General features: G+C 36.4%; 1 protein-coding gene and 1 pseudogene across 21 annotated transcripts in view; both read right to left on the reverse strand.

Annotated features, from left to right (window-relative positions):
- Dlg2 (discs large MAGUK scaffold protein 2) overlaps window positions 1-23,324 on the reverse strand; it is a 1,918,473-nt gene that overhangs the window by 440,140 nt on the left and 1,455,009 nt on the right. For all 21 annotated transcript variants that reach the window (XM_090348516.1, XM_090348525.1, XM_090348524.1 and 18 more), the window contains 2 exons: window positions 17,261-17,405; window positions 14,516-14,654 (listed from right to left, as the gene is read on the reverse strand). In XM_090348516.1, coding sequence (XP_090204642.1) covers window positions 14,516-14,654; window positions 17,261-17,405 — 284 coding nt within the window. The remainder of the gene's footprint in view (window positions 1-14,515; window positions 14,655-17,260; window positions 17,406-23,324) is intronic.
- Window positions 4,850-5,334, reverse strand: LOC150053578 (cytochrome c pseudogene; annotated as a pseudogene).

The following is a 23,324-nucleotide window of genomic DNA, read 5'->3' on the forward strand; positions in this document are numbered from 1 at the left end:
CCCAAAGTTGCTGCATTTTCTTTCTCTTTGACTTGGAATCAGATTACAGGATATTTGTATTTGTTTGTTTTACTAGTGATTTGTGATTCAGGAAGGAAAGTCAATTTTTCCCCCCCAGGACATTTCTCTTTCAAAAATTCATCCTTAAAAACTCACAGCAGGTAAAGGATTTATGCTCAGAGGGGAACCAGGGGGAAAAGGAGGCGTATTATCAGATATAGTTTGATTGAATGGAAAAAAATAGGTTCTCCAGCAATGTGGGGAAGTTTGTCCTAGTGGTCACAGTCCAGGAGACAGGGCATAAGATGAGACCTTACTTTGAGACAGACCGATGTAAAAAGGTGGAGACATGGCTCAAGTGGCAGAGCACCTGTCTAGCAAGCACAAAGGTTTGAGTTCAATCTCTAGTACTACCAATATATACATATAGATAGATAGATATGTATATGTGTGGCCGTGGGGCTTGAACTCGGGATCTAGGCACTGTCCTTGGGCTTTCTCGAGGCTAGTGCTCTACACCATGAGCCACAGCACCACTTCTGGCTTTTTCTGTGTATGTAGTACCAAGGAGTTGAATCCAGGTCTATGATGGGGAGCACTCTACCACTAGGCTACATTCCTGGCCCCTCCAAACCATTTTTATATAACAAATTTTATTATTGTTTAAAAAATTGATACTGTAATAATATCTTAAAAATAGATAATATAATATCTTACTTAAAAAAATCTATGCTTCTCAAATACAATGCATGTATTTTTAAATAACTGGAATTTTACCTTCTACAGTCTATCACTGCACCAATTCTATGTTTGTTAACTCTTGTTCATGGAAAAACTTTTATTTTCAATTACCATTAATGTTGTCGTTCATTTAATCATCACTGTTTCTATGGAAATTTAAATTGAAGTATAAAGGAGATGTCAATATGAAGTCACAAAATGCATACTTGAAGACAGGTGTATAATGTAATTCCATTTCATTAGGCCAGCTGGCAACATGTTTCCCCTGAATTCATTTCCCTTCCTCTCATCACTCTCAGCTAAATCCAGGCTTAAAAACCACATGTTTTGAATACTCTTAAGGCTAATAATGATAATATTAATGGCTAACCTCAATGGAGCTCATTTTGTGTCAGCTCTGATCAAGGTACCTTAGATAGATTAACTAATTTTGTTCTAATACTGGTACCTTAGATAGATTAACTAATTTTGTTCTAATACTAGCCTGTGGTAGAGATATAGATGGAAAAAGTGAGGCATAAAATAGTTATTTTACTCATTCAAGATCAAGTAGCTAGTTAGTGGTGAACTCAGACATATTCTTCATTACCCCCTACCCCAATTTCACTAACATACTCTCTGATTTCTGGATTGTGTTCTGTATTTGTCTCTGACTTTCTGTTATCAAAAAAAGTCATAGAATCTCCATCATTTCTCAATTGCTAGATTGTAAACTAGATATATCTCTGTCCATTTTGTATGGTGTCTTAGGAATTAAAAGGAGAAATAGCATATCTTTGAAGTACTGGAAAGCTGTAAGAGTTTGCAAACCCAGTATCAATTCAGAGCAAAGCCTCACATAATGGGCTTTTGATGTCTTCAATAATATTGTTTATTTCAGCTGTTTCATTTTTCCTTCATCTCCCGTCTCAAGGTGGTAAGTGAAACTTTATAAAAGAATAAGAAAGAAAACATAAAACAAATATGAGGCTCTGCTGGTGATGGCATTTCTATTAGAAAGCAAGATTTATGAAGAAAGACACAACATTTTGCCTCCAGGTCAACCCAATTTTCAAAAAATTCTAAGATGACAGTTGACAATTTAAATGTTGACACACAGAGACCCACACACTAATAGCCATAGCCACAGCAGAGTTCGTTTGGTAAAATGTTCATAAGGGTAGCCATTAGGGATGGTGTAATGGCCAGAAGAACTGGCATTAAGGCCTACTCCACCTGGCACTGAAACCAAGCTGACGACTTCTACTGAACAGGTTCCCAGTATTGAGAGGAGAAGGTAATCCTGCAAAACTTGAGTTCTGTCTTTCTGAATTAAAAGAAGAAACAACTTACTAATGAAGTACAGAGAAGATTCTAGAAATCTTTAATAATGCCATCAATGAAGGACACCAAAAAGAGCCAGATTATGGTGTTAGTTTACATGACATTTAAGTGGCATGGTCAAGGCTACAGCTTATGAAGTCCCACTGTCAATCTAGACCCAACTTTGTTAATTGTTCTTTGCGCAACAAGCAGTTCACTGCTCTGTGCCTCAGTTTCTCATCTGAAAAATGGAGATGAAAATAAGATGCAAATTATGGAATGACAGAAAGATATCTACCACAAAGTAACATGACAAATGTGTTGTTACTAAACTCTTACACTTGATTTCTTGTACATAAGGTGAGAATTGCAATGTTTTCTTTAAAGAATGAGAGATTTTGGAGAAAATGCATAGTACAGACAAGCACTAGATTTTTTTTTGAAAACTGGGTGACCTGGAGGTAAAATCCTGGGTCTTTTTTTTTCATATATCCTGCTTTCTAATAGAAATGCCATCACCAACAGTGCCTCATATTTTTTTGTGACAAGTTTTAAATATTCTTTATTTGACATTTATACATAAGCCACACTAAAATGCCTTTCAATAAGTAAAAGGCAGTTTTCAGAAATGGGGAATTCTAATTGAATTGGTATAGTCAAGACCAGAAATATAGACATTGCCTCATCTTCAGTCATTGCCTCTAACAGGCTAATGATCACATATTCAAACAGGTTAATTTTTCTTGATGCTGAAACAGTGAAGGGATTTTGCCAGTATTTAAAGATGTTCTCATAATTAGCTATATAAATCTGACTAGAAAACCAATCTTTGACACAGGTGAAGGTATTAATCCATATTCTGCTGAAAAATTGAACATTAGTAGGTCCAATCATATCACAGAATGGGGGTTTGGGAGAGGGAATCTTTTTTTTATTAAATTGATTTTTACATCATATTTTAAATGACAAGTTTAACAAACAAATGTTCAAGGAGGGAATCTCTATTTACAATCACTGGGACTTAGTATTTAACTTAATCAAAATTAGGCTAAGGGTTTATGAAATAAAACATTATGTCTATAGAGACATAGGTTTTTATATCTATATAGTTATGTTTATATTTCCATTACCATGTCCATAGCTTTGGGTATGCAGTTATTGAGTCCTCGCTCTTGCACTCTTTGGATTTAATAGCCACATATTAAGGCTACCATGCGCCTTTTGTTCCTTAGGTCTTGACTTGTCTCATTCAACATGATTTGCTCTAGATTCATCCCCTTCCCTGCGAATGCCATTATTTTATCTTGTCTGTTGGCTATGTAGAATTTCATTGTGTATATATACCACATTTTCTGTATTCATTCATCTGCAGTAGGGCATCTGGAATGTTTCCATCGCCGGGCTATTGTGAATAGTGCAGAGATGAACATAGCTGAGCAGGTGTCCTTATCATATCCTGGGTCATGATGTTCAGGATAGATGCCCAGAAGTGGTATGGCGGGATCACAGGGAAGGTCTATTTTCAGTTCTTTAAGAAACCTCCACCCTGCTTTCCAGAGTGGCTGAACTAGTCTACATTCCCACCAGTAGTGTAGTAGAGTTCCTTTTTCTCCACAACCCCGCCAGCAACTGTCATTGTCTGAGTTCAAAATCTTGGCCATTCTTGTTGGGGTAAGTTGGTATCTTAGGGTTGTTTTTATTTGTATTTCCTTTATGACCATAGATGATGAACATTTTCTCATATGCTCTTCTGCCATTTTAATCTCTCCTTCTGATAAGCCTCTCTTTAGTTCCCTTGCCCATATAGTGAATGGTTTATTGGGTTTTGGGGGGATTAGTTTCTTGAGTTCCCTGTAGATACTGGATATTAAGCATTTGTCAGATGTATTGTTGGTGAATATCTTTTCCCGGTTGGTTGGCTGTCTCTACTTTTGCAACTATGTTTTTATCTGTACAGAAACTTTTTTTTTAGGTAGTCCCATTTATCGAGTCTCTCTCCAATTTGTTGTGACCCTGGGATTCTGTTCAGGAATCTTTTGCCTGTGCCTATGAGTTTAGTGTCTCTCCTACTTTATCATGTAGCAGTTTCACGGTTTCCAGTCTGACGTTGAGGTCTTTGATCCACTTTGAGTTAATGCTTGTGCATGGCGAAAGGCTAGGGTCAATTTTTAGTTTTCTGCCTGTGGCTGCCCAGTTTTGCCAGCACCAATAATTGAATAGACTGTATTTGTTCCACTGTATATATTTGGCTCCTTTGTCAAATACAAGTTGACTATAGGTATGTGGTTCTATTTCTGGGTCTTCTATTCTGTTCCACTGATCTTCTGGTCTGTTTTTGTGCCAATACCAAGCAGTTTTTGTTATTATGGCTCTATAGTAGAGTTTGAAGTCTGGTATTGTAATACCACCAAGCATTGCTCTTTTTGGCTAGAATTGTTTTGGCTTTCTAGGTCTTTTCTTGTTCCATATGAATCTTTGGATTATATCTTCTATTTCCATAAAGAATGTCTTTGGGATTTTGATGGGGATTGCATTGAATTTGTATATCAATTTTGGCAGTATAGCCATTTTCACTATGTTCGTTCTCCCTAGCCATGAGCATGGGATGTCTTTCCATTTCCTAGTGTCCTCTTTAATTTCTTTCATTAGGCTTTTATAGTTTTAATTGAATAATTCCTTTACATCTTTGGTTAAGTATATTCCTAAGTATTTTATTCTTTTGGGGGCGGGGGAGGGAATCTTTTAAAGATCATATTCACTTAACCACAAGCCAGTTTTACTTAAATCGGGACTGTCCGAAAATATTCTGTCAGCCATTCATGATTTGAAATCTGATTATCAGAGATCATTTGAATTATGGTACACATTAAAAAGCCATGAGACATTTGTTTTGCAATAAATAGATAAGGCAGTGCTATTACTCATTTGTCACTTTTTTGAGATAAGCTATCAAATCTGCCCTTTCTCCCTTCTTCTTAATGCCGGCGAAGATCATTTTTGTTGCAGGGATGTACTTTCGGGGATTCTCCAAGGACTCCATCAGTGTATCCTCTCCCCAGGTGATGCCTTTGTTCTTGTTGGCATCTGTGTAAGAGAATCCAGGTGATTGGCCTGTCTTCCGACCAAACAGACCATGGAGGCTAGGACTAGTTTTGTGCTTGCCTCCCTTTTCAATGGTGTGGCACTGGGCATACTTCTGAACAAAAATCTTCTTGCCTTTTTCAACATCACCCATTTTAAATTCACTCTCTTGCCGCTACCACAGGGAGGACACCGGATACGAAGGCAGACGTCCCGCTCTCTAGCCCAAGGACACGCCGGCTGGCACCTAAGTACCACTGTCTCATATTTGTTTTATGGATTTTTTTCTCCTTTTCAATCAATGATAACAATTATTAACATTCTTTCAAAATATATTTTAACATATTTTCTTACATTGTTCCCCACCTAGTCCCAATGTTAATAAAAAAGTAACTATGGAAGCAGGATAAAATAAGTTTCCTTAAGTCAACTGAGAGGCAGTCAAATCAAGTAAGCTGGCTTATAACTTTATAACTCCACATAACAGGTTTGAGACTATATTAACATCTTGTCTTTACTTCTTTTCACTTGTCTCTTTCCTTAGCTGTGTCTTTTTAAACTCTCAATAATAATCTAAATACTAATATCAATAAACTAACAAATACCAATAAACTGTTAGCATTTGACTTCCCATAAGAAGAGAGGAGGAAACAATTTAACATATGTTGAATGCCATTTCCTTGCTTTCCTTATGATATGGCTTCACTTCAACACAGTTCTGTAAGTAAGTTATTATCCCTTTTGTACAGATGAACTAGAGGAATACCTAGCCCAAGGTCATACAATCACTTCTTAATGGAGTCTTTATTTTTTTAACCTTAGGAAATTTCAAGAGTACTGTACCTATTATCAACTATAATCAGATTAGATCTATGGTCCATTAATCCTGTTTAACTGAACTTTGTACCTTATGTCTGTTACTCCATTTCTCTCTTGACTGCATTCAGACCTAGGTTTAAAACCTGGCCCATCCATTCCCTAACTGCTTGTTAACTTCCTTCTATTTATCTTGCTTCCTCTAAAGAAATTAATACCTGAGTGGAAACGCTGGAATTTTAAGAAATGATATAAAACCAAAGACAGACCCTTTCATAAAGGACCTTTACGAATCAAGGAAAATTAGCATGATTTTTTAAAATTGTAATTTAGAGACAATTCCCATATGTCCCAAAAAATCCTCATATCTACATATCTATTACATTCTATGAAGCCAATATATCTAGTGCAATATGTGTTCACTATAACCTTCCACCAATCAACAGCTGAGTCAGCTTGGGTCAGCGTTCACTACTCCATGTGGAAAAGGATGATTGCAGCTCTCATCTAGAATTGCAATTTGAACTGAACAACTACTATCAAAGCACTTTGTAAACATGTAAACTAGGTAAGGTGCCCAGGACTGGCAAAAAAAACCCAAAACAAAAACAAACAAAAAACCCCCAAAACATTCTAATAAGCTCTGCTCTACAAGATAAATCAGTTGAAAATCTTTGTAGATTGTATTATGTTTAAGCAGGTGCATAATGTTGCTCCATTTAAACAAATAATTGTGGAGGATTTTTTTCATCAGGAGTATTTTGTTTGTGCAATAGTTCATCATTAAATCCTTATTTTTAAAGTAGTACTAATAACTGTTCATCTGCAGTAAATGCTGCCCGCTTTTCAAGCACTTCACAGGCATTAACCCAGTTTATTGTCTTAAGAAACCTGTGAGGTATTGTTCTACTCCTTTCATTTTAAAGTCATTCCTTGGTGGTCCTGAGATTGAACTTACAGCCTTCTGGTTGCTAGACAGGTGCCCTACCACTTGACACCATGCCTTTAGACCTTTTTGTTTCAGTTTTTCTTTTCTTTTTTTGTCGGTTGTGGTGGGTGCTTGCACTCTAGGATTGAGCACTGTCCCTGAGTGTTAACACAAGGCTAGCATTCTACCACTGTGCCGCACTGCCACTTCCTTTAGGTATTTCTTTCAGTAGGTTCTTGTGTTTTTGTCCTTGATAGCCTGGATTATACCTTCCTATTTAGGATTTCCTTGTAGCTGAGATGACAGGTGTTTGCCACCATTACCAGTTTCTACTGAGATGGGAATCTCATCAATGTTTTGCCCAAGCTGATCTCATTTCAGCCGGTGAGCCACTGTACCGGCTCACTTTTATAAGTGAGAAAACTGAGGCAAAGGGAAGTTTTATAACTTTGTCAATGTTTCACAGCTAGAAATCTGTAAAGGAGAATTCAGAACTAAGAAGTCTTTAAGAGATAAGCACCCAACCACATGGCAACACTGACCATAATTCTATAGTATAGGCAGTTGTTTGCTTAGGGAAATCCCCATTCTTTTGTACTGTACTTGACTAAGTAATTCAAAAAGATTTCTTTGCTGTGGAAGAAGGAAGACTTTCCAATTCATTCAGTAAAGACTTTATATTACTAAATATGAGACAGAAAGGAGAGAGGCTGTAACATATCCATACTTTACTGTAACAGACAGTGCTATATAATCCTATAGGCTTGTCTCTAACAGACACCATACACTGTACACTCTGGCTACTGAGAGGAAAAAAGAAAAAAAAAAACAGCAAGGGAAAATACTTACTTTGTTTCAGAAAAGTGACAATCAGAAAGTATAAAGATAATCACTAGTAAAACAACCCCGAGTAAAAGCAAGCCTGCTGTTCACATTAAAACACAGGCTATGGAACCAGAACACTAGCTCCCAGAACAGTTCTGATTCTTCTACTCCTCCTCTTCCACTGCTTCTTCTGCCTGCCGGGGTCTGGCTGCCCAGACAAAGCACTTCCCCATGTATTACTCATAGCAGTCAATGGGATTTGGAAGGTCACAGGCTTGAGCTCTGAATTTGGGTTCTGTCTTTGAGCAATTTTGCTCAAGGCTAGGGCCCTACCAGTTTGAGCCACAGTATCACTTCTGGTTTTAGGGTAAACTGGAGATAAGAGTCTTATGGATTTTCTTGCCCTGGCTGGCTTGGAACTATAATCTTCAGATCTTAGCCTCCTGAGTAGCTAAGAATTAGAGGTGTTGAGACATAAGCTCCTGGTCAGGGAAATTTTTTAAACATAAATTAGACAATTTAATTTTATTAGTTTGCACTTTTCAGTGAATTCTCCATGATTAACTCTATACCTTATCATTACCTACCAAGTCCTGAGTCATCTGGCTCCTGCCTCCATCTACTCTGATGGTTTTTCCCCTCTCATTGCTCCTGCTGGACTCCTCTGTGTTCCTAGAACACATTTTGCTTACACCCAACTTTTGGCCTTGCTATTTTGTCTTGTTTCCTTTGACTTTTATGCCATCAGCTTTTCTTTTTAAGTCTCAGTTCAAGTGCTGTCTCCTCAGAGAGGTCCTTACAAGATTACCCTCAAGTCGTTCTCTTCCCCTGCCTACCATATAATCCCATTTTTATTTATTTATTTATTCATTTTGTTTTGAGACAAGGCTTGGATCTGAGACTTAGTATGTAACTCAGGCTGGCCTTGAACTTGCAAATCTCCTGCCTCCATCTCCTGAGTCCTATTTTACTTTTCCTTATAGAACTTTAGTACTACTTTCTGAATTTTACTTACTTGTCTCGATCTTAAATATTTAATACACTGACATCTAAATTCTATTATGGCAGGCACCTTACCTTATCTGCTTATCTGTGGTGATTTTGTTGCATGTAACTATCTATACTTGATATGTGGTTGAAATGGAATACTCATTTGAGTAAGGGAATGGATCAGTGAAACGGAAAAAACAACTTGCTTATGCATTTTATGTTTCTGTAACTGGCGAGGGAATACAGGCATGATGGACAACAGACTGATCACATGGTTATCAACTTAATTATAATGGTTATCTACTTAGTTAATTATGGAATCAAATTTGTGAGCATCAGAAACACCACCACAATTTGGAGTTGTCTTTGGATATTTTCTGTAGACAAGAAATCTTTTTTTGCTTAGCTTGTGCTTTTTGATCAGCTAAAATATGGGCAAGACCACGCTGTAGAAACAGTGAGAAAGGCAGTGAGAAATTATACTAATTTCAATGCTATTTGATTTTGTTTTCTAACAGGTGGGCACTAACCTTCCTATAGTAATAATTTAGGTCCCTGGTTTTTGTACTGACATTTACTGTTTTTATAACTTGGAGAATTAATCATCTATGTCTTGAAACTGTAATTTTACTTTGCATCTCCATTTTTTTTTCTATTTCTAATTCTAATGATATGATTTGGGTACCCTAAGGATATTTAGCCAGATGGCAAAGATATGTGGTTTGTACTTCTTCTAAAGACTAGAGAAGAACTGACCAGATTGTAAGTCATATGTAAAGTGGGATCTATTCACAGGTGATACTTGATGGATTGCAGGGTTTTGTGGGGGATTTGGGTAATTATTACTTTCTTCTTCCAGACACCCCCTCCACTTTACTCCTAAAATCCTTAAACAGAAGCTTCAAGAAACAGAGTATTGGACTGAATGTTCTTAAATCATCAATTCAAATCTGATGTTACTATTTACAAGTGTGGGCCTAGAGAATGTTCATAAATCATTCCGGGATTCTGAATCTTTCCCATCAAATGGAGGAAGATTAAGCTACATTTATTTATGACCATTCCAACTTTGATAGTTCATAATTCCTGAATCCAAAACAATCTTGGTATCACTGTTTCCCAATGAATGAAACCAAATACTTATATCACAATGACTTCTGATTTACAGAGGACTCCAGTAGGAATTCTACCAAAGGAATTTTACCCAGCTCTTCTCAGTTGGACCCTGTTTCTTTAAATCAATGGAAAAAAATTATTTTAAATGAACAAGAGAGATAAACTAAGTTATAGTAGCATTACTCTAATCAAAATTGCTTAACCTATGTTATATCCATACAAGGGTGAATACAAATTAAGAAAATAAGAAAGTACTTCTTATAATAGATTAAGATATGAGCTGAGAGAATACAAGGTTTCTAACTTGATATGACTTTTACAGTTATTGAGACATTCTTATTTCATAGAAATGTTTCATTACTGGCCAAAGTCCTATCATGAAGGATTCATTTCTTCATATATTGTCTAAGGAAATCATGAAGAAAGCCCCAGACATAATTTATAACATGATATGATGATAAACTTATACAACTTAAAAACAACAACCAGTATTATCATGCCTATCATCCTTTTAAAGACTTATAATTTCTTGAGGAAATTAGAAGGTTCTCTATCTTAAATCTTCAAATGGAAAAATCAAGACTTTCTGATGTGAAATGAGGGGCTCAGTCAAGTAGCTCACAAGAGCTATGTCTGAACAATAACTGGTTCTCTTTATCAACATTTCTCCATATAAAGAATCTCTGTAATGTAAGGGGACTTGTAAGGGGACGTGGGAATGAGACCTTTAATGACAGACTGGTTGGAATTTTTATTTAGATTCTGTTCTTTGCTAAATAATGTGAGGCAATTTTTAAACTTCTGAGTATTTTTATTATCTGTAAACATATAGAATAAAAGCATCTGTGGAGTGCTGGTGGCTCAGGCTTGTAATTCTAGCTACTCAGGGAGCAGAGCTTTGAAGATCTCAGTTCCATGTTAGTCCAGGCAAGTAGGTCCATGAGACTTATTGCCAGTAAACAACTTAGAAAAGGCCAGATATGGTGACGTCTCTCAAGTGGAAGAGAGCTAGCCTTGATCAAAAAGAAGCTCTGAGATGGTACCCATTCCCTGAGTTCAAGCCCCAGGATCAGAAATAAAACAAAGAAAGAGAAAAGAGAATTAAAAAATGAGAATATGGACTAGATAACACAGGGCAATGAAGCTGTAAAAGGGCTTAGTGTACATGGTACATAGTTGTAACACTTTTTGATTTTAACACTCTATGTGTTTTTAATCTTATACATATGAACCATTGATAGGAAGAGTAGGAATTTAGGTAATTGCAACTTTACTTTTATGTGTCTATTTCAAACTGTTATATTTACTTTCTAATGTACTTCTCATTCTACTGTAAATGCCCTTTCTAACATCTCAATTCTGAGCAGCCTACTCATTTTCCTAGTTCAGATTCAGGAGTCATTTCTTCTTTAAAGCATCTTTGAGATGTCATAGGCATTCGTGTAAAATTCAAACCTATTTATCAATATTTCCTAGGCATCTCTCATGATGAGAGAGAACTGTGCTAGGGCCACATGACGGCAGATCACCACAGACATAATTCAGTCTGTCTCTGTGAGTTCTCAGACTTTTATCTGAAAGACTCTGGATATTCCAAAGAATGAGGTCTAATACAAAGTTGCCAACACTTTATCTTCCATGTAAGGACAGACATAACTTCTATTGACTAGCATTATTACTTTGCTTTCAGAAAACAAAAGATATTTTAACTCTAGATGTGATAGTCTCAAGATTGTGAAACAGTACAGAATTTAGGCTTTGTGCACAACCCAACTGAAGGATGAGATACATAACTAAGCAACAGACATTGGGGAAATCAATGATTTTTAGGTATTTTGCCTTAGAAATGATACTGCTTCTTTTTTTAAATAGTTATATATATGCATAGATTGTACTTTGATCTTATTTACCCCAGCTATTTCTTACTTGGCTTTGTATTTCCAGCAATACTCACTTATCTAGGAAGAAATATTCAATACAAACTAATAAATGAGACAATGAATCTGTGTTTGAACAACTGTCACTGAACCCTATGGCAATGATTACTATAGGGAGTGTATAGGAAGCCAGCATTTGGGAACAGTGTCATGAGAGGATATGAATGTATATGAAGTTACCTGATTTACTTCACAAATTGGCCAGGTTTCAGCTATTCTGAAAGTTTTGTTTCATTTTGTTTTTGCCAGTCCGGAGGCTTTCAGCCTTTTCTGAGTATGTATGTGGTACTTAGAGCTTCATGCATGCTAGGCAAGCAGTCTACCACTAGGCTATGCTCCTGGCCCCCAGAAAGTTTTATGTAGAATTATTAGCAGGACTATACTGCATAGTCACTGCAGGCAGAAATTGATTGTCTTCACGGTAAATCATGTATATGAATGTTCCACATGATATCTAAATTAGGCTAAGTATAGGTATCATACATAGATAACAGTGACAATTTATGATGTGTCCAATCCTACTGGAAGCTCTTTGCATTTATTGTCATTTCATTCTTAAAAAATGTGTTGAGATACATTTGTTAGTCCCTTGCACAGAAAGAAAACCAAAGCCTGTAGAAATTAAATGATTTATGAAAGGCCACAGTCAGCCCGTGACTTAAGAGTGGTCTCAACCCAGGTCTAATTTTCTTTAGCATTTACCCAAACTCCTCATTGCCTTTCTAGCTACACATTTCACTCAACATACTTTTTGAAATTAAGAAGAATGTTTAAATGTTTCTATCTAGAATTTAAAAGCTGTCAAGGAACTGAGCTTTTCTATTTAAAAACAAACAAATTCCTTCACTTTGTATCTCAAAAATGTGGATGAAAGCTTTCTTGTTCTGTTTTTTTTTGAGGGGGTGGAGCATCCAGTGGAGTGGGGGATATATACCAGCCCTGAAGCTTGAACTCAGAGCCAGGCACTGTCCTTGAGCTTTTGTGCTTAAGGCTAGGGCTCACTATTTGAGCCACAGCTCCTCTTCCAGTTTTTACTTTGTTTTGTTTTTTGTTTTTGGTGGCTAATTGGAGATAAGAATCATACAGACTTTCCTGCCCAGGCTGGCTTTGAACTACAATCTTCAGATCTCAGTCTCTAGAATCACTAGGAGCACAAGTATGAGCCACCAGCCCCTAGCTCCTTGGTTTTTTGTTGTTATTGTGGTTGTTGTTCATTTGTTTTCTATAGTTTTGTAAGAATTAAATGGATAATGTATGTAAAATCACTAGCAAAGGACTTAGATTATGAAGAAGCTTTAATAAATGTTCAATTAACAAACAGCATTTTCAAATTAAAATGATGTCAAATATTAGCGATACGATGGGAGCAAACAGATCACTGCTTTCAAGGAAGGTAAGGTGCCTATATTTACACAATCCATTACCTTCCTGAGAATTATCTTTACCGCACACTTTATTTTAATTAAGAGCACAGGGATCAGAGATTTCAGCATAGAAAGAATTTTCTATTTGATTTATACCACAGATGCACATTTTCAGCATTCAAACATTTCATTCCTTGGCTAAAGATATAACAAGCTACTTCAGCAAACGTGAGATTGCAAAAATAAATGGAAAATGCTTAATCATTTAAAAAGATATACCAAAGAATGGAAAGCCCAAAGAATGAACATGTCCTAGCAGGAAGTCTTCTCTGCTTTTTCAAAGGCTGACAAATGGTTTCAATTAGACAGAAGCAATGTAAAACCAAAACAATCCATCTTTTCCTTAACACACAAACGTATAGAAATAAAGTATGTACCAAAATTCAATCTATTTTTCAGAAAATGTATTACTCAAAGACAAAATCAACTGCAGAGTGATGTGTAAAATATAAACCTGTTTAATAAAGTCCTGGTTCAATCTCTGAATGTCACTGTCTATATTTTCATGGGTGTGGCAAGGAATGACAGGTGTCTGGCCACTGTTGCACTGAGAACCTCAAGAAAGGTCACTCAGGGCGGAATTGCAGGGAGATTCTTATTTCTTCATTATCTTTGTATTCTGTCTCATTCAATGGAATACACTTGTTTGAAATAAAGATCATTTGAAACTACAAAGAAAAATATAAATGTTAAAGTATTCATTTCCTCATTAATTTATTCATCATCCTGTATTCACAGCATCCTTACAGGTGTATGAAATAAACAAAATTGGTCTTCAGTGTGACTTGGCAGAGGAGAGCATATAGACATGGCTTTCCTTGTGCATGACTATTAGAATCTGTGCTACTAGAGCTGGGCCTTGTTCCCCTTTTAATAAATAGTATATTCATTTCAGATGATTTGGGGTTAATGTCAGTCCTCTGCTTTCTGCCTATAGACAGTTCACAGAGGGCAAGCCTGATGGAATCCACTGAGCTAAAGATGGCCCTCAGTGGCAATAACATGAGATTCGGAGTCATAGAACCAGTTTCCACTATAACCTCAACTAACCAGACAAGTGATTCTGGTAGATTACTTTCTGCCATACAACCATCAGCACTAATTTTGCCTGTTGACAGTCTTACAGGATGGCTGTGAAGCTCAAATAGGGTCAGACCTGAAAAGTCTTAATATATCAAACTGGCAGGTAAATGTGTGTTACTATTTCTCCTACAAGTATTTGCAGATTTCCATTTGAGGCAAGCCTCGGCTAAGTTTGAATGGAACTCAAAACTCGAAGTTAGTCTCCAAAGTGATAGTGACAGGTAGCTTCCTGGTAGCAAAAGCAAGTATCCAAATCAGCAAATATATCTGACCTGGTGTAGTCATCTTCAACAAGCATGTGCTTTGCAATTGGCGAGTACCTTCCTGGAGAGATGGGTGGCAGGGAGGTTTTGTATTCTAAAGTGCCATTGTTGCCAGAGAGTAGATGGTTTTCCATTGGTGGAGAATAAGCTAAGAGAAAAAAATAAAATATAGAAACAAAATGAAACCTGTTACGTGGGTGATTCAATATGTCATGCTGTACTTCAAAGGATGTACTAAAAACACAAAGGTTTTGTACATGCCAAGAATTTTCTTGTCCTCCAAGAGGGGTGGAGTTGCTGATGATTTGCAATTAATATCTACAAGTACATGGTGACCTTTAGAATTGGAAATATGTAAGAGTTATATTTGTAACCCCAGTTAATATAAGTAGGAGAAGAAAAGAACTAGAGGGGAGACACAACACACATTCTCAGAACGATGATTAATTTTTCTACTGAAATAAAAATGTTATCTTTCTAATTGTGGGGCTCCCATTCTTTTACATAATTAATATCTACTCATCAAAAGCAAAAGTTTTTGTGTAAGACTTCCTCCCCAAATACAATACACTTCTGTCAGAGAAAGTCCAAGAACTCTGGTTCTTTTTTTTCCATTTTAAGCAACTTAAGTTATCTCCTCACTGGGGTTCCTGCCTTCCTTTTCTTCTCAAGACCATGTTACATATCGAGTTGAAGTAAACTCTTCTCAAATCTAGCTTTGGCTATATTTTCTTGCTTATGTGTTCATCATCATAATTCATGTACTAGATAAAGCATACAATTTCCCCTTTTTATTCCTATAAAACGGGATCCATTTCAGTATGTCCTTCACACATTCTGTTGAATGATTCCATCCTAACCTTCCCTCCACTATATCAAGTATTTACAAGTTATGTCTTTCATAAGTCACTTCTTATCCTATTTCAGAGGTAGAAATCTCCATTCTTCAAGGCATTATTCAGTCTTCTGCACAGTTTTTTTTCCTTCTGATCTTTCAATGTCAGATTATTTATCTCCCAACTTTGAAACTCTAAAGGACATTTATTTTTTTAATTTCATAGGGAATTATCACCTCTCTTGTTCTACCATATATTCTTGCTATTAAAATATCTGTATCAGTTTACCTGCTAACAGGTATTTCCTCTACATGTCTCAATTTTATCTTACAAACTATGCCACATATATTAAACTACTTAATACATATTTCTTGAAGTGATTAGAAGCTTTTTTCACCTTTAGTTTTTTCTGTTTGACACTGACTTCATATTCCATACAGAAGTGACTTAAAAGAGTCTCTGAATGTTGACATTTCAAAATTCATTAAATTTGGAAAAATGAAAGGTAAAACTCTTTTCTATCCTAAGGTAAGGCTTATCTCTGCTTGCTTCTTTCTTAGAAAAGAGACATTTTTGGGGGGTGGGAGAGAGGCTATTTTAGAATTATTATTAAGAAAATCAATAGCTAATGTAATGAACAGGAAACAAAATTATCCAGTCTTCACATGTCTTTCAGGAGAAACATCTAAATCTGAGAAAGACTGAACAATTTACTTAAGACCATATTACTAGTGAATGGCAGATCTTGGACACATTCTGAATTTTCAGATGCACCACTGAACTAGCAAAATTTCAGATTGAGCAAGCCTACTTACAGTCACACAACTAGCACTGACTACATAAACAAGTGAACTGCTTCTAAACTGAATCCTCAAAAACAGAATCTCAAATAAGGTTCGTCATGATCTGTGAATAAGAGGACAAAATATGGGCCTCACATAGGAGTGGACCTGTGAGATCCTCAGAGCAGTTGCTCATGCCCTATAGCCTCCCAGAATCAACCCTTCAGCTCACATCTGCTGTCGTGACCCATCATTTTCTCTTGCTTCTTGCAGTATAACAATTTCAGGCAAAGGGAAGAGGCCCTATGATGATCGAGGAGGATGATTTTATCTTCAAGAGCTAGATGATCTTCCTCAGGAAGAAGCTCAGATATAACTCTCCCTCCCTCTCTCCTTCCCTCCTCCTTTTCCTTCCTGTCCCTTCCCTTCTCTCTCCTACCCTGTCCTGCCCTACCCCACCCTGCCCTGTCAGGCCTTTTTTTCTTCCTTGATGGAACTGGGGTTTAAATTCAGGATCTTATGCTTGCTCCCTACCATGTGAGCTTTGCCCCCAGCCCTCTTCCTTTAGCTAGTTTTTCACATTGGGGGTTCTTGAACTTTTTGCCTAGGCTAGCATTGAACCACAATTCTTTCCATTTCTGACTCCTGAGTAAATTGAACCGCAAGTGTGGCACTTTTGATTTATCTTATTAGCTTCCCCCACCCCAACTCTGTTGCCAGAAAGATTTACAGTTGGAAGAGAAGGTATTATGGCATGAGGTCAGTCCTGTTTGAGATATCTGAGAAACACTCATGGAACGTATTACCTTTATGCTATGGTAATAACTCTCCCCACAATACATTATTAATATTAACAAATAATGAGCAATATTAAATAACTCTTAATGCTAATAATTAATGCTAATTATTAATTTTTTCCATCATGGTAGATTTGCTGCTCATCAATGTGTCCCATTTCTAAAACTAGCCAAGGTCCAGTAAAGAAACATGAGAAAAATGAATAATCTCTCTACAGTATTTTTAGATAGAGTGTAAGAGGGAAGGTGTAAGCAGAGAATTTTGAAAATGGTTCTGTAGAATTCCAATTTTGTAAAGCTGGCTTGCTATTCAAAGGTGATACCAAGTATTGTACTTACAATGAGTAATATCTGGTGGACCATAAGGATCAGTCATGTAAATGGTGGTGGGTTTGCCAACTTTAAGATAGACTACATCAGATGTATTCTTCAATATAGCTACCGCCTCCTCATGTGTTACTTCTTCTAAACTATAGTTGTTTACCTGAAAGGGAAGAAATTAATATAGAGTTTAAAGTGAAGTTGAAGAGAAGTACTTAGACAGGATTAAGCCTGAAATTATCTCATTTAAGGATTAAATTACAATGATTAACATAGGTATTTGTATCAGAGAATAGAAGGATTAAGAATTAGCCAAAGCAGATTCAAACAGGGATTGAACTGAGGATCTTGCACATTGCTTGTCTAGCACTCTGCCACTGAACCAAATTCCCAGATATGAGACTATATTTTAAGGAAAGAGTACTAATGTTGAAACACAAAACTTTGCAAGTAAGTGCATTCATTGATGCATTACCTTTTCCAATGAAAAACTGACATATTACAATGGCAGTCAGAAAAGAATAAATTTATAAATAAATCAATATAATAATTGTGTAAAATTAATAAATGTGTAAAATATTTAGAGAACTATTTTAATGTGCTATTTTATGTGATTAGTAATTAATACATACTAATTGAAGAGAGAAGAGAAAATTGGATACCATCAATCATTTCACTGCTTGGATGTCTTTTTTTAAAGCAATTGTGATTGTTTTATACACATAGCTTTAGAAACTGCTTTTTAATTCTTAGGGTGGATTTGAACTTAGACAACATGAACGTAGACAACGTAACTTTATTACTAGCTTTATCTTTAAGCACTTGTACAAAGAAGTTGTCATTTAATGCCTGTATGAATACAATTCAAATTTACCAATAAAACTTCTTTCAACATTCTCACCCATCCTTCCCCTATTCACCCTTTCTCTCACTTTTCTTAATTCTGTAGGCTATAAATTGATTTCTTGACTATATTTACCCCCTCATATGCTCTTCATTCATCTACCTCTTTCCCCTTGACCCCACCCCAGAATGCAAATAGTGTAATTCTTTAGAAAGTCAAAATTCAACATGATTTTAGTTTGTCACAGGAGCATTGTGCTATGTGACTAGAATAATGATTTAATACAGATTTTTTTGACACCCCTAGGGCATGTTAGGCAAGCACTCTACCACTAAACTAAACTCCCAGCCAAGAAATCTTATTTCTTTCCTTTCTTTTTCCTCTTTATTTTTTGCCAGTCCTGAGACTTGAATTCCTGGTGTGAACACTGTCCTTGGGCTTTTCTCAAAGCTAGTGCTCTACTATTTGAGCCACACCACCACTTCTGTTTTTTTTTTTTTTTTCCTGTGTACGTATACAGAGGAATCAAACCCAGGGCTTCCTGCATGCTAGGCAAGCACTCTACCACTAGGCCATGCATTTGGCCCTTTAATGCAGCTTTTATAAGTACATGTTGGCAAATGCTTACACACACACACACACACACACACACACACACACACACACACACACACACACACACACACAAAGCTGTTTGTCAGACACAGGTGGCCTGTAATCCTAGCTATTCAAGAAGCTGAGATCTGAGAATCACAGTTCAAAGCCAGCTTAGGCAGAAAAGTTCAAAAGACTCTTTTTTTCCCATATATTTTTTAATTGTAATTAATAGAAGGGTTACATGATATTTGCCAGATAGATGGTGCATTAATTCCCATACATTGATACCCTTTCTTGGTCCCCATTTCCCTCCCCCCTACCCCCACCCCTCATCTTGTTTTCCCCCATTCCCTATACAATTTCAAATAACCAAATACAAATATATCTGATATATCAGGTAACAAAGTGAGATACTGTAACAATATGAGATAACCAAGGGACAGCAAAAGAGATGCGAGATGACATAGTACCTTAAGAACAACAATCATTCATTATATGGCTTATGTTTCTATATCCTAGAGATCCTTTCATTTAGCGTCCTACTATATGGCCTTTTCAAAAGACTCTTATGTCCAATAAACTACTTACAAAAAGCCAGAAGTGGCACTGTGATTCAAGTGATAGACCTTTAGCCTTGAGCTAAAATGCCTAGGCTCAGGGACAGTGCCCCAGTGCTAAGTTCAAGCCTCAGTACAAGCAAACAAACAAAACCCAAAAACAAAAAATCCTCATAATCACATTTTGTTTGCTTCTGATACTTTTGCTATTATCAAAAATACTACAATAAATCTATTTTTTCATATTTGTATATGGTATTAATGATTTCTTTGGGATAAATCGTATATACCTGATATTATTAGACCAAACTATATTAACATTATTATTTTTTTGGGGGGGGAGCTTGAACACTGGCCTGGGCTCTGTCCCTGAACTCTTCAGCTCAAGACTAACACCCTACCCTTGAACCACAGCACAACTTCTGCTTTTCTAATGGTTAATTGGAGATAAGAGTCTCATTTATTTATTTGAAATAGGGAAGGGAAGAGGGAAAACAACATGTTTGAAAGGGGGTGGGGAGAAGGAAATGGGGACAAAAACATGAGATGGGGTATCAATGTATGACAAATGTAACTCTAACCCCTCTGTACATTATCCCTACAACAAACGAAAAAAAAAACTTAAGGAAAAAAGAAAAAAGAGTCTCATTAGTGCCCAGGCTGGCTTTGAACTTTGATCCTCTGATCTCAGCCACCTGAGTAGCAAGGATTACAGGCGTGAACCACCATGCCAGGTCCAAAGTGCTTTTTGAGTCCTTTACTCTTATTTTAGCACTATTTCTCTAGTTTCACAAATTCTGCATTATCTCTGACAACAGTTCAAAGTGAGCTCAAACAGCAAAGTCCCTAATATTGTTTTTTTAATTGTAATTTATTCTCCAATCTTGTTACTCCTTCTCATGTTTTTGTCCCCCTTTCCCCCCTCCTAATAATCTTGACATTCTTATCTCCAGTTAACCAGTAAAAAGCTGTAAGTAGTTATGTGCTGCAAGTGTAGAACACCATCCTTGAGAAAAATTAAAAACAAGTGAGAGAGAGCATGAGGTCATAAATTCAAGGCCCAGTACTGGCACGCATACACACACACACACACACACACACACACACACACACACACACACACACGCACACACTTTCCTTCAGAATAATGTTCAACAATTTCACAAGTAGTTTTCTCATTTCTGTTTTTCCAGGGTGGTGCGTATTGAGCCCAGGATTTTGTAGGTGCTAAGCAAGCACTGCTATCACTGACCTGTGTCTCCAGACCTGAGAATCATTTAAAAAATTTTTTTTGCCAGTCCTGGGCCTTGAACTCAGGGCCTGGGCACTATCCTTGGGCTTTCTCAAGGCTGGAGTTCTACCATTTGAGCCATAGCACCACTTCCAGTTTTTTTCTATGTATGTGGTACCAAGGAATCGAACCTGGGTCTTTGTGCATGCTAGGCAAGCACTCTACCACTCCCAGCCCCTGAGAATCATTTTTAAAGAGAATCAGAAAGAAAAATGTTGGAATATAGGGCTTTGTAGCTAAGCAAGTTCAAGTGTCATGTTTTGTTGTCAGCATCAGCAATAATGCTCCTTTGTTTCTTGAATGCTGAAGCCTCTACTACGTGTAATTCTTACTTAATGGCATTGACCTTAAAGTAGCTCTCCACAGTACTTCTCTGGTTTTAATATAATATCTTTGGAATGACAGTCATGACAGAAAGGATACTAAAAAGTGCTTTTCATATTATTATAAAAATCACTATAAAGATTATTTATAATATCAAAATAAAAGTGCTATAAATACTGAGGCTGTGTTTGGCTACTATTTATCTACAGAGTGGTTCTTGAGCAATATTCTGTTGAAATATTATAAAATAGGAACAATTGTGCTAATTGGATCGCTTTTTCTAAGAGGAATACGTTGCAAATCTCCTAACAAGTGTCTGACGTTGAAGGTTACATTGATTCTTACATATATTGTTTTTCTCTATACACGAAATTATATTAAAGCTTAGTTTACAAACCAGGCATAGTAGAAGATAAATATAGTATAAGTGATGAATAACTAATTCCAGTATAGAAAAGTATAATAATCCACTGTTATCTCCAGCATCTCTACCCTGGTATTTTTAGGGCCATGAAGTAAAATAAGGATGAATTGAACACTGGTAGTTTAATAATATGACTGCCAATCTAATAAATGAGATGAGAATGGAGTGATTAGCAAGAAGACAATGTAAACTGGATGAGCAAACTGCATGATGGGCCAACTCCTAGCCCTGTAGGATGGGGAAGAGTAGTGCAGTGTGAGATTTCATCTCATTACTCAGAAAGCTGAACAACTTTTCTATTGTTTATTTCTCCAAGTTTCCCTTTAATGTATTTTGGCTTACAGTTGACTGAGGGTAACTGAGCTCAGAGGATAACAGAAAGCTGAACTATGGATGGGGGAAAACAATGAATGTACTTGGTGCAATCTCTCATTTGCACTCTACCATGCAAAATCTGACAGCACTGCTACTTATTTTTCTCATATTGTTGTATAAATTCCAGGTGCTCGTTCATCATTTGTGTAGAGTGACCCATGATAGGAACCCTGGAACTTCAGGAAGTTGAGCCTGACCAGGAATACTGTTAGTTCTTCATTAAACTGAAAGACTCATTGATATCTCTCTCATTCTATTTGTCTGTATCTGTATCTCTCTCTTCTCTGTCTCATTGTCTCTTTTCTTTCCACCTTCTCCTCACTTCCTTCTTGCCCTCCAGGGCTTGAATCCAGGTCCTTGCATACATGCTAGGCAGGTGCTTTAAGCACTAATCTACTGACTCTTACATTTTTCTTGTAGACAAGTGGCATTTTCTTAAATCCTTTCATATATCCAGTGATTGGCATGAGTTCATTTATTCATCAAATGTTTACTGCATACCTGTCATATATCGATCTAAATATTAGAGACAATAAGATTAATACTCATCATAGCAAACAGTTTTATAGCCTGTATTAAATGCCAAGTACTATTCTAATTCATTTTACATATATTATTTCAACTCACAATAACTTAGCAGATAGCAAATATAATTACTATGTGGTTAATTTAATTACTTTTACAGCTGGAGAAGCACATCCCCAGGAAGTTAAGAAACTTTTGCAATGTCATTGATTTGATAAATGGTGGATGCAGAATTCAAACATGGCTCTGAGGTTTGTACTCTCAATCACTCAGCTATAATGCTTCTTACAAATGAACAAAGGTCCTGTGTTCTGCAACCCACATTCTAACTGGACGAGGATGTTTATGGGCTGAATGAACAGTTAAATAGACCCATGAAAGGAGGGAGAATTTAGAGATTACAGGTATGGGAAATATAGTTGGTAATGACAGTTAACATTTATTTAGTATTTTCATATCACAAATTTGAAGAGCATTATGATATAATCTGATACCACTATATACAGACATATATACACATATATGTGTATATATGCATATATATTAGTTGAACCTAGGAACATTTGAATATAGGAATATTTGAAGCTGGTATTAAATCTAAAGCTACTTGACCCATGCCTTCTCCTATGCCATGTAACTTCAAATAAACCATATTGATAATCTTCCCTATATCTTCATGGGGAAGATAGTAATAATTGATCCCACATAACAGATGAGAAAAATGGATGCTTTTAAGTGCTTATCTTAGAACAAAGTAGGCACATAGCCTCTAAATAAATAGCAAGGCTACCAGTACTGTTTTGGCCTACAGAAAGATGTAAATGAGACTGTCTCATTTATATCTTGGGAGTGTTCCTTCATTAAACTCCAGAGTTTGCTTATAGCATCCATTTTTCTTCCTTTAGGAGCTTAAGTTTTCTTTCCAATTTGATGTATAAAAGAAATATAAATTGATGCGAGATGCTGGTGTCTCATGTCTGTAATCCTAGTTACTCAGGAGGTTGGGGTCTGAGGACTGTGGTTCAAAGCCATCACAGACAGGAAAGTCCATGAGACCCTTTTTTTTTTGAGATCTACACACATATGTAGAATTGTTATATTTAAATTTATATAGAACAATATTTACATTTAAGTTATATTTTTGA

This window comes from Megascapheus bottae, chromosome 16 (assembly GCF_031878675.1).
Source record: "Megascapheus bottae isolate mThoBot1 chromosome 16, mThoBot2.hap1, whole genome shotgun sequence".
NCBI lineage: Eukaryota > Metazoa > Chordata > Mammalia > Rodentia > Geomyidae > Megascapheus > Megascapheus bottae.